General features: G+C 39.5%; 1 protein-coding gene across 1 annotated transcript; it reads left to right on the top strand.

Moving 5' to 3' along the window:
- The first annotated feature begins 11983 nt into the window (after positions 1-11983).
- Positions 11984-12666, top strand: LOC118482258 (monothiol glutaredoxin-S2-like). The gene has a single exon (XM_035977933.1). It carries the CDS (start codon positions 12065-12067, stop codon positions 12371-12373), a length of 309 nt encoding a protein of 102 aa, XP_035833826.1. The 5' UTR covers positions 11984-12064; the 3' UTR covers positions 12374-12666.
- The last annotated feature ends 382 nt before the right edge of the window (positions 12667-13048 follow it).

The raw sequence follows: 13048 nt of genomic DNA, 5'->3' as shown, positions 1-13048 counted from the left end.
GCCCAGCACGGGAATCAAAACCCCTTCAGAAACCAAGGCAACCGGCAGAACAGAAACAATGATCGTACCATGGTACCCGTCAATAACCAAACCAACCGGGCACTTGCGGTTCAGGTAGATGAAGGTTGTGACTGGTCAATCCAGTTGGGTGGTGATGCTCCTGATGGAACAGCATGCTTTGCTCAGATTGTGAAGGAGCTAGTTCACACCAGTGGTGGAGAATCTTCTGCCAGTGGTGGTGAATCGTCTGAAGATGAAGACTCTTCTGGGTACAGCAGAAGTGTTGATGAAGAATCATCCAATTCTGGCGATGATCATGTGGGTGAGACATCGAATGCAGCAATCGATGCAGATATTGATGAACTCTTGGAGGAAGCTGCAGCAGAAACTCAAAGAAGATCTATTCTGGTGGATCAAGCTGCTTATACTTCGTCTTCTCTCCATTCAGCCTTTATGGCTAATGTCGACGGTTCATCAAGTCAGGTATGTGTCGATGAACCCATTGCTGTTAATTGTGATGAATGTACTAGGCTGCATGCTAGATGTGCTGAAATGGAGAAAAGTATGTCTGAGTTGCAAGGCAAACATGATGCTTTACAAGCTAGTTTGTTTGACTTGCAAGACAAACATACTACTGTGAATGAGAATTTGAGTGACTTGCAAAGTAAGCATGACGCTTTGCAAGAAAAGTATGATGTGACATTCATCCACAATCAGAAGTTGACTGTGGATCTCTCAAAATGCACAGAAGCCAACATGTTTTATGAAAACCATGAAAAAGAATTTAAGTCAGTAATTGAAACATTAAAGAAAGATAAAACTGAACTGACTAAAATGGTTTCAAGAAAACAAACTGATATTAATTTGTATATATCTCGCCTTGAGATTATGCAAAAAGAGATGGCTTGTGTGAAAACCGAAAGTGATGCGATCCAACTCAAGCTAGACAGTTATTTGAGCTCTAGCTATGTGTTAGATCACATCATTGATGTTCAGAAGGAAAAGAGAGATGTCACATGCATAGGCTACAAGAAATGTCCACCACCAGTGAGACATAATTATGATGCCATGCCTGATGAAGAGGACAGGGTATTCTTTGAACCGTCTGTGCCTCTAGATGTTAAGGAGTTTGCTGCAGGACTCGGATACCAAAAGGAAGTATCCTCAGATTCAGATGTGTCAGCAGATACATTTGTGAGTGCTGAACAGAATCAAGATCCTCCAGTTGTGATTGAGGATGCTGATTCGTCTGATGATGAATCTGATGATACTGTCCCAGCAAAGTCTGATGCGGTAGTCAAAAATGAGGACATACCTCTTGAGAATCACATTCTATGTGATCCCCCTGTTCAACCCGCTAAGACTGTTGCAACTGAGTCTTCATCTGCAGAAGAGCTGGAAAGTGTGAATTTGCTGTACACTCTAGTTGGTGATGATAAAATTTACTCAGACAAAGATTTTCCCATTAAGAATGTTAATCAATCCTTAATCTGCAAAGTCTTTGAAAATTCGACAAGTAAGTTTTTGGGAAAGACAGGACCACGTGTTACAGTTACACAGTGTCCTCCTATTCCAAAGGCTGAAATTCGAAAACAATTTGGTAACAAGAAATTACCAACAGTGCCAACACAGCAAAATCACATCAAACCCAAAGGTAAAACACCGGCTCAAGCTGACAAGAAGCCGAACCAAAGGAAGAAGAAAAATGTTAACTTTGTGAAATCGACGGGAACAGACTAAATTGAAAAGTTTGAAAATCAATCTAACTTAGATTTTGTCAAGAAAACTATTGTCGAGAAAAGAAATGAACCAAGCAGTTCAAAGCCTAGTACCTCGGGTTCACAAAGCTCAACATCATCGGCTAAGCGATCACATGATACTTCGGGGTTTGTAGAACGAAGATCATGTTTTGAATGTGGAACCATTGGACATATTATTCGTAATTGTCCATATCTTCATAAACAAAAAGGAAAGGTTGATGATCCCCGTGGCAAAACTGACCATAAGCCAACTGTTTCCACAAAACAAGATCCCCGACTTGTAAAAGAAAGGGAAAAGAAACAGAAAAGGCAACAGGTCAAGAAAATTGAAAAAGCAATTAAAACTGATGTGGTTCAAAAACAATCTGTTGTTGTAAAACCAGAAAATTCCAACACTTCAAACAATCAAGAAGTTAAGATTTTAAAGAAAGACACTGGTAAAACAAAACAGACATGGAAACCTAAATCGGTTACTGAATCAGGGGGACCATCACAATTCACCAACCATCAAAGACAAGAAGTTATTGTCATTGATGAAAATGGAAGACCCAAGACCACAATGGCTTGGGTCCCCATCTCCAACTAATTCATTTGAGTTCATGTGCAGGGTGCTTCAGGAGGAACTATCAGTAGTCATTGGATTGTTGATAGTGGGGCATCCAGGCACATGACAGGCGACATGAAGCTTCTCTACGACGTTAAATCTATTAGAGGAGGTTATGTTGCTTTTGCTGGAGATAAAGGTGGATATATAACGGGTGAAGGAATGATATCTAACGGGATTGTCAGCTTTGACAAGATCAATTTTGTGCAACAACTTGATCACAATCTTCTCAGTGTTTCTCAAATTTGTGACAAGAAATTTTCAGTACACTTTGATGCTAATGGATGTTATGTGCTGAAACCCGGCTTCAAAATTCCAAAAGAATGGATTCTCCTGTCGGCTCCAAGGATAAATGATTTGTACGTCCTTGACATGAGCCAGGCTATTACTACGTCTGCACAAGCAACTTGTTTTGTTTCCAAAGCCACAGAAAAAGACACTATCTCTTGGCACAGACGAATGGGTCACATTCACTTACGAAAAATGAATCATTTGGTTTCAAATGAATTGGTGAATGGTGTTCCCCTCAAAAATTTCCATCTTCAAGACATCTGTGTTTCGTGCCAGAAAGGAAAGCAAACAAAGAAGAAGCACCCTACAAAGAAGATCAACACGGTGGCAGTTCCTCTTGAACGCTTGCACATGGATTTGTTCGGTCCTGTCAAGCACAAGAGTATTCGGGGTGATCAATACTGCCTCGTGGTTACTGATGATTATTCAAGATTTTCTTGGGTTGCGTTCATGGCACACAAGAGTGAAACCTTTGGTATTATCAAAAACTTGATCATTCAGATTGAGAATTTGTATAAGTTGAAGGTTAGGCGGATACGTAGCGACAATGGTACTGAATTTAAAAATCATTCCATGACGGAGTTCTGCACTTCAAAAGGTATTCTTCATGAGTTTAGTGCAGCGTATACTCCTCAACAGAATGGTGTCGCTGAACGTAAGAACCGCACATTGATCGAGACTGCTAGGACAATGTTGGTAGAGTCACAGTTGCCCATTCCATTCTGGACTGAAGCTGTGGCCTCTGCATGTTACACATTGAACAGAGTCCTTACAGTCAAAAGGCACAACAAGACCTGCTTTGAGCTTCTTCAAAAACGGAAACCAGATTTGTCTTATCTCGAACCGTTTGGAGCTCCTTGCACAATCATCGATCCTAATGGAAAGTTTGGGGCAAGAGCAATTGATGGATACTTTCTTGGGTATGCCACCCCTAACTTACGAGTCTGGAATCTAGAGACTAAAAGGGTCGAGGAGTGGTCTGAGGTCAGAGTACAAAGGCACACCTTGCCAGTCAAAAATCCGGGTCAACCTTGGATGTTTGAGTACGATGACTTTTTCAATTCGATCAATGTTGAAGCCGTTGAAGAAAATGCTGCGGCTAGGATGTTTTTCGAGAGTGACAATGCAACAGTTTCACCGGTGGTTCGTCCAATTCTTGTTAATCAAGAACCATCTTCTTCGGTGAACAATAATACTCTCAACAATGAGGATTTTCATGATGCAAGCGAATTGAACGAATCTTCAGAGGATGATGAATTTCTAGATGCAGATCAGGAAGCTCCTACAACAGCAGTTCATGGTACTTCAGAGGGTACTCCTCCAGTAGATGCCCATAGAACAGCTGAGGCTACTGCATCATCCTCTTCGTCAATTCCGGGTCTTGATTTGGTTGTTGATCTTAATCTCAACAATCTGGGTATAAATGTTCCAGTTCCAGATAATCCAGAAACAAGGATTCATAATACCCATCCTCAACAAAACATCATTGGTAATGTGCAGAGTGGCGTACAAACAAGAAACATGTTGCGAAACAACAACAATGCAGGCTTGTATGCAGCTATTCGAGAATCCGGGCAACAAAACGATTGGTCCTTCGCGTGTTATGTCTCACAGGAAGAACCAAGAACGTGGAAAGAAGCCTTGAAAGATAGCGCTTGGGTTGAAGCAATGCAGGAAGAACTGCAACAATTCCAGAAGCTGGGTGTCTGGAAACTCGTAGAGAAACCTGCTGGATACAAGAAGATTGGTACCCGTTGGGTTTTCAAATGCAAAAAGGATGACCGTGGAGTTGTTATCCGAAACAAAGCACGTTTAGTCGTTCAAGGTTTTCGTCAGATTGAAGGGATCGACTACAACGAAGTCTATGCACCGGTGGCACGTCTCGAAGCAATTCGAATCTTTCTAGCCTATGCATCCTTCAAAGGATTCAAGGTTTATCAGATGGACGTGAAAAGTGCATTTCTACATGGTGTGGTTGAAGAAGAGGTATATGTCGAACAGCCTCCAGGTTTTGAAGATCCTATCCATCCCGATCGGGTTTGGTTGCTTAACAAAGCTCTTTATGGTCTTCATCAAGCACCGCGAGCTTGGTATGCAACCTTATCACACTATCTGCTGGAGAACGGTTTTCGTAGAGGTCTTATCGACTGTACTCTTTTCATCAAAGAACAAGATGGAGATCTTCTTCTGGTACAGGTATACGTTGATGACATTATTTTTGGTTCTACTAATGATGTCTTGTGTAGGGAATTCGAGCGCATTATGCAGGAGAAATTCGAGATGAGTGCTATGGGAGAAATGACCTTCTTCTTGGGCCTTCAAGTACAACAAACAGAGTCTGGGATATTCATCCATCAGACTAAATATGTTGGTGACATCTTGAGCCGGTTCCAGATGTCTGATGCAACGCCCATTGGTACCCCATTGCCAACCAATCACGGAATTACTCCTGACTTGAAGGGAGAAGCTGTTAGCCCTTCAAACTATCGCGCTATGATCGGATCTCTTATGTACCTCACAGCATCAAGGCCAGACATAATGTACCCAACGTGCCTGCTTGCCAGATATCAAGTTAACCCGAAGGCCTCACATCTTGCTGCTGTTAAAAGGATTTTTCGTTATTTGAAGGCGTACCCTGACACCGGTCTGTGGTACCCTAGGGATAATAACTTTGAATTGGTAGCTTTCAGTGATTCTGATTTTGGCGGATGCAAAATCGACGGTAAATCCACAACGGCTGGATGTCAGTTTTTAGGAAATCGCCTAGTTACATGGCAGTGCAAGAAGCAGACGTGTGTCGCTACATCAACATGCGAAGCTGAATACATTGCTGCCTCAAGTTGTTGCTCCCAAGTTCTTTGGATCCAACAACAAATGCGGGACTACGGTTTTGAATTCCTAACTACTCCTATTTACGTTGATAATTCTGCTGCTTTAGATATCACTAGAAATCCTGTGCAGCATTCAAAGACCAAACACATCGAAATCAAATATCACTTCATACGTGATTGCTTTGAGAAAAGGCTAATCGATGTTGTTAAGGTCCACACCGATGACCAACGTGCCGACTTATTTACCAAAGCTTTTGACAAATCAAGATTTGACTTTTTATTATTGGTAAACGGCATTAAGGTCAAGCAAGAGTAAAACCAACATCGGAAAATCATTTTTGTAAATATCTTTGTGTCTTTTAAATTTATCTTAGTTTATTGATTTTAGGGGGAGTAAATCCAAAAATCAGAAAATCCAAAAACATTGAAAAATTTCAAAAACACAAAAACAATAGAAAAACAAAAATGAGTTTCCTGGCGAGCAAAAGAGAAAATGATAGTACATCAGTGGTCTATCCAAGCCTCTTTAAACCTTAAATGAAAAACGATAAGCAGCTCTATATAAGATGTATCGGTAGGCTCACAATCATTTTAAAGTGTGCAGGGTGATATAAATCTTAATCGACTGAAGACCAGGTGGGAACCATTCATTGGCATATGGTCTTAGTACCGAAATTTCGTTTGATAGATTGCCGAGGTTCTGAGATATTCGGTCTTTATGCTGCTTATCATCTGGGTATCATGGTTGTATCTTTTACCGAAAAATAACGGGGACGCAAGTCTAGATCTTCCATGATACTATACATACGTGTACATATTGCATACTGCATTCGACCTCAATAAGTGATAAACAATCACATGTCCAAATCAAATAAGTGATAAAATATCACATTTATCCGGGTGTCAAGTTCGTCTCTCTGCTGTACGGAAGTACTGACCTGTTCACGGACTTGCACCTGTGCCCTCATGCATACGAAAATCAAGTTCCTCATCAATAAGTGATTATATCACATAGGGCTTGTTTTCAATTCAAAATAAGTGAGTATCTCACAATTTATACGGTCAAACAGATGATAATCAGTATACTCACCGGTAAGATGAACTCTCGTGCATACCTTGATACGGGAATGTGTCGTGATGTGGATGAACACCGGTCGGTAAGTATAAATCATACCTTAACGTATCCCCTCGCCATGATTACATCTGATAAGTTGAGCTTAAGTGGACAACAATACCGATAATTGTTATAGGATGCTTATCTTAATATTAACTAACTGAACAACAAGAGTGTTTTGGCATGACCGTACACTGATATGATTCTCTTACCCTCGAAACTCACAAAAAGAATGTCTGTATATATTTATTTACTGCTTAACTTTTATTGTCTTCTTTTAAACAGTTTCGTCGTTTGGTGCATATCAGCACGACATTAGCGGTGATGTCGTTTGATAACACTCAAAGGATTTTAAATTGTTATCTTTTAATTTCAAAAACACGCCTAAAATCCGTGTTTTAATATAAACTTTATAAAAGCCAAAAAGATTTTATTTCTGCTTTATTTTCGATCGTACGATGTTGGAGCTCAAGTCTTCGTTACCTGAAACCTGACTGAAAACCAAACTGACTAAATCTTCATAAACGGTCAAAAATTTGCATGTTTGAAAGTTAAAAACTAAAATTGACAAATTTACTAAACTTTCAAACTGTCGGACGGTGTTTGATTTTGACATGGTCATTCGTGTGTCTTTTGTTGATGCTATTCCAAGCAGTTGTTCTCATTACGCGTTTAGATTTCTTGCATGTGCAGATTCTAAAGGCTAGGAGAACATGGTCGATGACAAGCTCTGGAATGAAGACACGACGAGAAGGCGCTCAAAAGATGAAGATGATCGAGTTGCCGCTGGCCATCATCAACACCACAAGGATCTCACTTCATAAAGATAAAGTCTTTTCACGAGCATAACTCAAGGGGGAGCTTATGTTAAGGGGGAGTTTGTCAACACACTTCCTACATGATACGGGTAGTTTGTTGATACACTCTCTGCTTTCAAGACGTGAAGACTTTGAAGATCCTCCGACTTTGAAGACTTGAAAGGACATCAGAGTTTTGAGAACTCGAAGACCCAAGACCGTCGAAGTTCGAGACGAGTCTACAACTATAGAAGATAAAGACAAAGCTACAGCCAAGGGGGAGTTTGTTGGTGCACTTGTGTCTGTACTTTGTCTGTATTCGGTCACGATGTAAACGATGTCCTGTTCTTGTGTTGTAAGTTGACCAAGTCAACCATCCTCCGGTTTGACTTGGACAACAGTTGGTAAAAGTTGAAAGATGTACTGTCTCGAAGGATAAGAGATCGAAGGATGATGTGGATCCTTCGATCTCATCGAATGATATGCTTCGAATGATTAGACCTCGAAAGGTGATCTTTCGAGGTCCCTGCTGATCTTTCGAGTGACTTGTCTTCGATAGATGATCCTTCGGACCATCTATCGGATCCTTCGGACTGCACATCATGAGCTGGGTATAAATACCCATGCAGTGTTTTGTGTTAGATAGTTCTGAGTTCTGAGAGTTCACACCCGAGAGATAGAGAGTCTTCTTGAGAGCATTCTGTCCGGAACTCACACACACACTTTGAGAGTTTACAAGTTAGGTTTGTAAACATTGTGCTTGTAACCGAAACCTTCATTTGCATTAATACAAGTTGTGTTAATCGGTGAACCCTTGTGTGTTGTGTTTATACTTGCTTAATCCCGGTTTGCTCGCTAGCTTGGATTCCGCACTCGCTAGTGGGTTAGTATAACAAGGGTTTGAGGTTCGTTATCCGACAAAAGGGACCTACAAGGTCAACTAATCGATGTTGTTAAGGTCCACACCGATGACCAACGTGCCGACTTATTTACCAAAGCTTTTGACAAATCAAGATTTGACTTTTTATTATTGGTAAACGGCATTAAGGTCAAGCAAGAGTAAAACCAACATCTGAAAATCATTTTTGTAAATATCTTTGTGTCTTTTAAATTTATCTTAGTTTATTGATTTTAGGGGGAGTAAATCCAAAAATCAGAAAATCCAAAAACATTGAAAAATTTCAAAAACACAAAAACAATAGAAAAACAAAAATGAGTTTCCTGGCGAGCAAAAGAGAAAATGATAGTACATCAGTGGTCTATCCAAGCCTCTTTAAACCTTAAATGAAAAACGATAAGCAGCTCTATATAAGATGTATCGGTAGGCTCACAATCATTTTAAAGTGTGCAGGGTGATATAAATCTTAATCGACTGAAGACCAGGTGGGAACCATTCATTGGCATATGGTCTTAGTACCGAAATTTCGTTTGATAGATTGCCGAGGTTCTGAGATATTCGGTCTTTATGCTGCTTATCATCTGGGTATCATGGTTGTATCTTTTACCGAAAAATAACGGGGACGCAAGTCTAGATCTTCCATGATACTATACATACGTGTACATATTGCATACTGCATTCGACCTCAATAAGTGATAAACAATCACATGTCCAAATCAAATAAGTGATAAAATATCACATTTATCCGGGTGTCAAGTTCGTCTCTCTGCTGTACGGAAGTACTGACCTGTTCACGGACTTGCACCTGTGCCCTCATGCATACGAAAATCAAGTTCCTCATCAATAAGTGATTATATCACATAGGGCTTGTTTTCAATTCAAAATAAGTGAGTATCTCACAATTTATACGGTCAAACAGATGATAATCAGTATACTCACCGGTAAGATGAACTCTCGTGCATACCTTGATACGGGAATGTGTCGTGATGTGGATGAACACCGGTCGGTAAGTATAAATCATACCTTAACGTATCCCCTCGCCATGATTACATCTGATAAGTTGAGCTTAAGTGGACAACAATACCGATAATTGTTATAGGATGCTTATCTTAATATTAACTAACTGAACAACAAGAGTGTTTTGGCATGACCGTACACTGATATGATTCTCTTACCCTCGAAACTCACAAAAAGAATGTCTGTATATATTTATTTACTGCTTAACTTTTATTGTCTTCTTTTAAACAGTTTCGTCGTTTGGTGCATATCAGCACGACATTAGCGGTGATGTCGTTTGATAACACTCAAAGGATTTTAAATTGTTATCTTTTAATTTCAAAAACACGCCTAAAATCCGTGTTTTAATATAAACTTTATAAAAGCCAAAAAGATTTTATTTCTGCTTTATTTTCGATCGTACGATGTTGGAGCTCAAGTCTTCGTTACCTGAAACCTGACTGAAAACTAAACTGACTAAATCTTCATAAACGGTCAAAAATTTGCATGTTTGAAAGTTAAAAACTAAAATTGACAAATTTACTAAACTTTCAAACTGTCGGACGGTGTTTGATTTTGACATGGTCATTCGTGTGTCTTTTGTTGATGCTATTCCAAGCAGTTGTTCTCATTACGTGTTTAGATTTCTTGCATGTGCAGATTCTAAAGGCTAGGAGAACATGGTCGATGACAAGCTCTGGAATGAAGACACGACGAGAAGGCGCTCAAAAGATGAAGATGATCGAGTTGCCGCTGGCCATCATCAACACCACAAGGATCTCACTTCATAAAGATAAAGTCTTTTCACGAGCATAACTCAAGGGGGAGCTTATGTTAAGGGGGAGTTTGTCAACACACTTCCTACATGATACGGGTAGTTTGTTGATACACTCTCTGCTTTCAAGACGTGAAGACTTTGAAGATCCTCCGACTTTGAAGACTTGAAAGGACATCAGAGTTTTGAGAACTCGAAGACCCAAGACCGTCGAAGTTCGAGACGAGTCTACAACTATAGAAGATAAAGACAAAGCTACAGCGAAGGGGGAGTTTGTTGGTGCACTTGTGTCTGTACTTTGTCTGTATTCGGTCACGATGTAAACGATGTCCTGTTCTTGTGTTGTAAGTTGACCAAGTCAACCATCCTCCGGTTTGACTTGGACAACAGTTGGTAAAAGTTGAAAGATGTACTGTCTCGAAGGATAAGAGATCGAAGGATGATGTGGATCCTTCGATCTCATCGAAAGATATGCTTCGAATGATTAGACCTCGAAAGGTGATCTTTCGAGGTCCCTGCTGATCTTTCGAGTGACTTGTCTTCGATAGATGATCCTTCGGACCATCTATCGGATCCTTCGGACTGCACATCATGAGCTGGGTATAAATACCCATGCAGTGTTTTGTGTTAGATAGTTCTGAGTTCTGAGAGTTCACACCCGAGAGATAGAGAGTCTTCTTGAGAGCATTCTGTCCGGAACTCACACACACACTTTGAGAGTTTACAAGTTAGGTTTGTAAACATTGTGCTTGTAACCGAAACCTTCATTTGCATTAATACAAGTTGTGTTAATCGGTGAACCCTTGTGTGTTGTGTTTATACTTGCTTAATCCCGGTTTGCTCGCTAGCTTGGATTCCGCACTCGCTAGTGGGTTAGTATAACAAGGTTTGAGGTTCGTCATCCGACAAAAGGGACCTACAATTTGGATGTCTTGATATATTATTACAGGTTCAAATCCATTCAAGAAAGGGTGTATGATAAAGAGATGATAAAGGAAGGTGAAAGCTCGTCAAATACCGGCGATGGTCAAGAAAGAAGGAGTGCAGACACGGCACCGGAGGAGGCTGCAACAGAGCATTATGCTCTCTATGCCGGAAATAGTTGGGAAGGAACCTGGAACCTGCACAAGAAACGTCGCCGGTTCAACTTCAATGAAGCCCGGAAAGCTGTTGATGAAGCAAACTACAGCGTCTTGATGTATGCTACAAAGCATAATCAAGTTTTAGGGGGATTATGTTAGAACTATATTAAACTTAATTATGCTTATGTATAAGTATTAGATATTATGTATTCGGTCTAGCATGATAACTTATGGATGTTGGTTTGATAAGCGGGTAATTTCAAATAACTGCCGGAGCAGTTATTCCCGCCAAATGAACCGCCAAAAATATGACATATATATATATGTATACCGGCAACGTTTTCCGGTATCAAGACATTCCTTCAAACAGAATTGTCCACTCAATCCTTTCATATTATGCACACTACCTTATTCGAAATCATGTCTGTTGATTCGAACCAACCCAAACATTCCGCTGCAAATGATCCAGTTTCCCAACAATGATGAGGTGGTTGCCCAGTTGGATAAACATTGGCCGCACATGAGATAATTACCAGAGTACCCACAATCAAATAGTTCAAGAAAAGAGCCATCAAGGTCAAGAATGTAACTAACAGTTCACACATGTATTCTATGTCATGTATATCAACCTACAGATAAGCAACCTGTTATAGCACACATATACTAATCTGGTATCATTCATTGAGTTTGATAATGATCACTTTAAATCTGTCATAGAAAAAGAATCTGATTTCATTTTCAGTATCTAATAGGTATCAATGCTCAACAGTTTCACATCCTAACACTATATATAGACATCCTAAGCTAATACATATACTTACAGCAAATCCTTCTCATCACATCAAACTATCTGCATATTTCTTCTACTAAATCTAGCATTGTTTTATAAGGCATTTGTTTGCTACAATTTCCAGATATGGCTATGGTTACATCATTGGTGAGCGAAAGGCCTGTGGTTATATTTAGCAAAGATTCTTGCTGCATGAGCCACACCATTAAGACACTGATTAGTAATTTTGGTGCAAATCCTACAGTTTATGAGTTAGATGAGCATCCAGATGGGAAACAGTTAGAGAAGGAATTACAAGGACTAGGATGCAAGCCAAGTGTGCCAGCTGTATTCATAGGAGAGGAACTGATTGGTGGTGCGAATGAAATAATGAGCCTTCATCTTCAGGGTCAACTGGTTCAGTTGCTCCTCGACGCTAATGCTATATGGGTTTAGACAATATATTTAAACATAACTATGATTAGCAGGTTGATGGTTATGTGCTAACTTCTGTATGTAATTTCACTAGTTGTTAAGAAGAAATGGTTATGTGAAACTATGTTTGGAGAAGCAATGAGAATACTAGATTTACCATAATTTGCACCAGTTAACTCTGGAGGTATTATTTCTGGTTATTTTTAATCAACTTCTGTTCATGTTCACTGAAAACTTGTGCATAATGAGTCATTACCACAAAGCAACGAAACATATGGACAGAAGTGTATATAACCAGGATACCATTGAACACTCTGATAACGAATTGAGAAAACTTGGATTTCCATTCCTAGTTACAAATACTGTTTCTTGATCCTGGAATGAGAGAACTAGGAAGTAATATCTTAAAGTGAGAAGAACAATTTCCAAAGCAAAGTTTATGGGAGAAAAATTCATACTTTTATAGCTGTTTAGAGAAATATAAAAATTTGCATTTGTTATTCTGTGTCATCTCTTTTTCTCCAAGTAAAAAAGATGAGGGAATAACAAGCTTACCAAACAATTAAAAATAAAAGAACAAAAGAAGTCTTATGCAATATCCAAATCAAATATAAAATTAACAATATTGTATAGCACGCTCACTTGTGAACTAATAAACTATTTAGTGTTCTTAGGCCTTAGCATCTAGTTTCACTT

The sequence above is a fragment of the Helianthus annuus genome, chromosome 1 (genome assembly GCF_002127325.2).
Source record: "Helianthus annuus cultivar XRQ/B chromosome 1, HanXRQr2.0-SUNRISE, whole genome shotgun sequence".
Lineage (NCBI taxonomy): Eukaryota > Viridiplantae > Streptophyta > Magnoliopsida > Asterales > Asteraceae > Helianthus > Helianthus annuus.
This window is presented reverse-complemented; position numbering and strand designations above follow the sequence as displayed.

Excerpts from the sequence above, each read along its gene's own strand:
- LOC118482258 (XM_035977933.1), top strand. The coding sequence starts at position 12,065 with ATGGCTATGGTTACATCATTGGTGAGCGAAAGGCCTGTGGTTATATTT.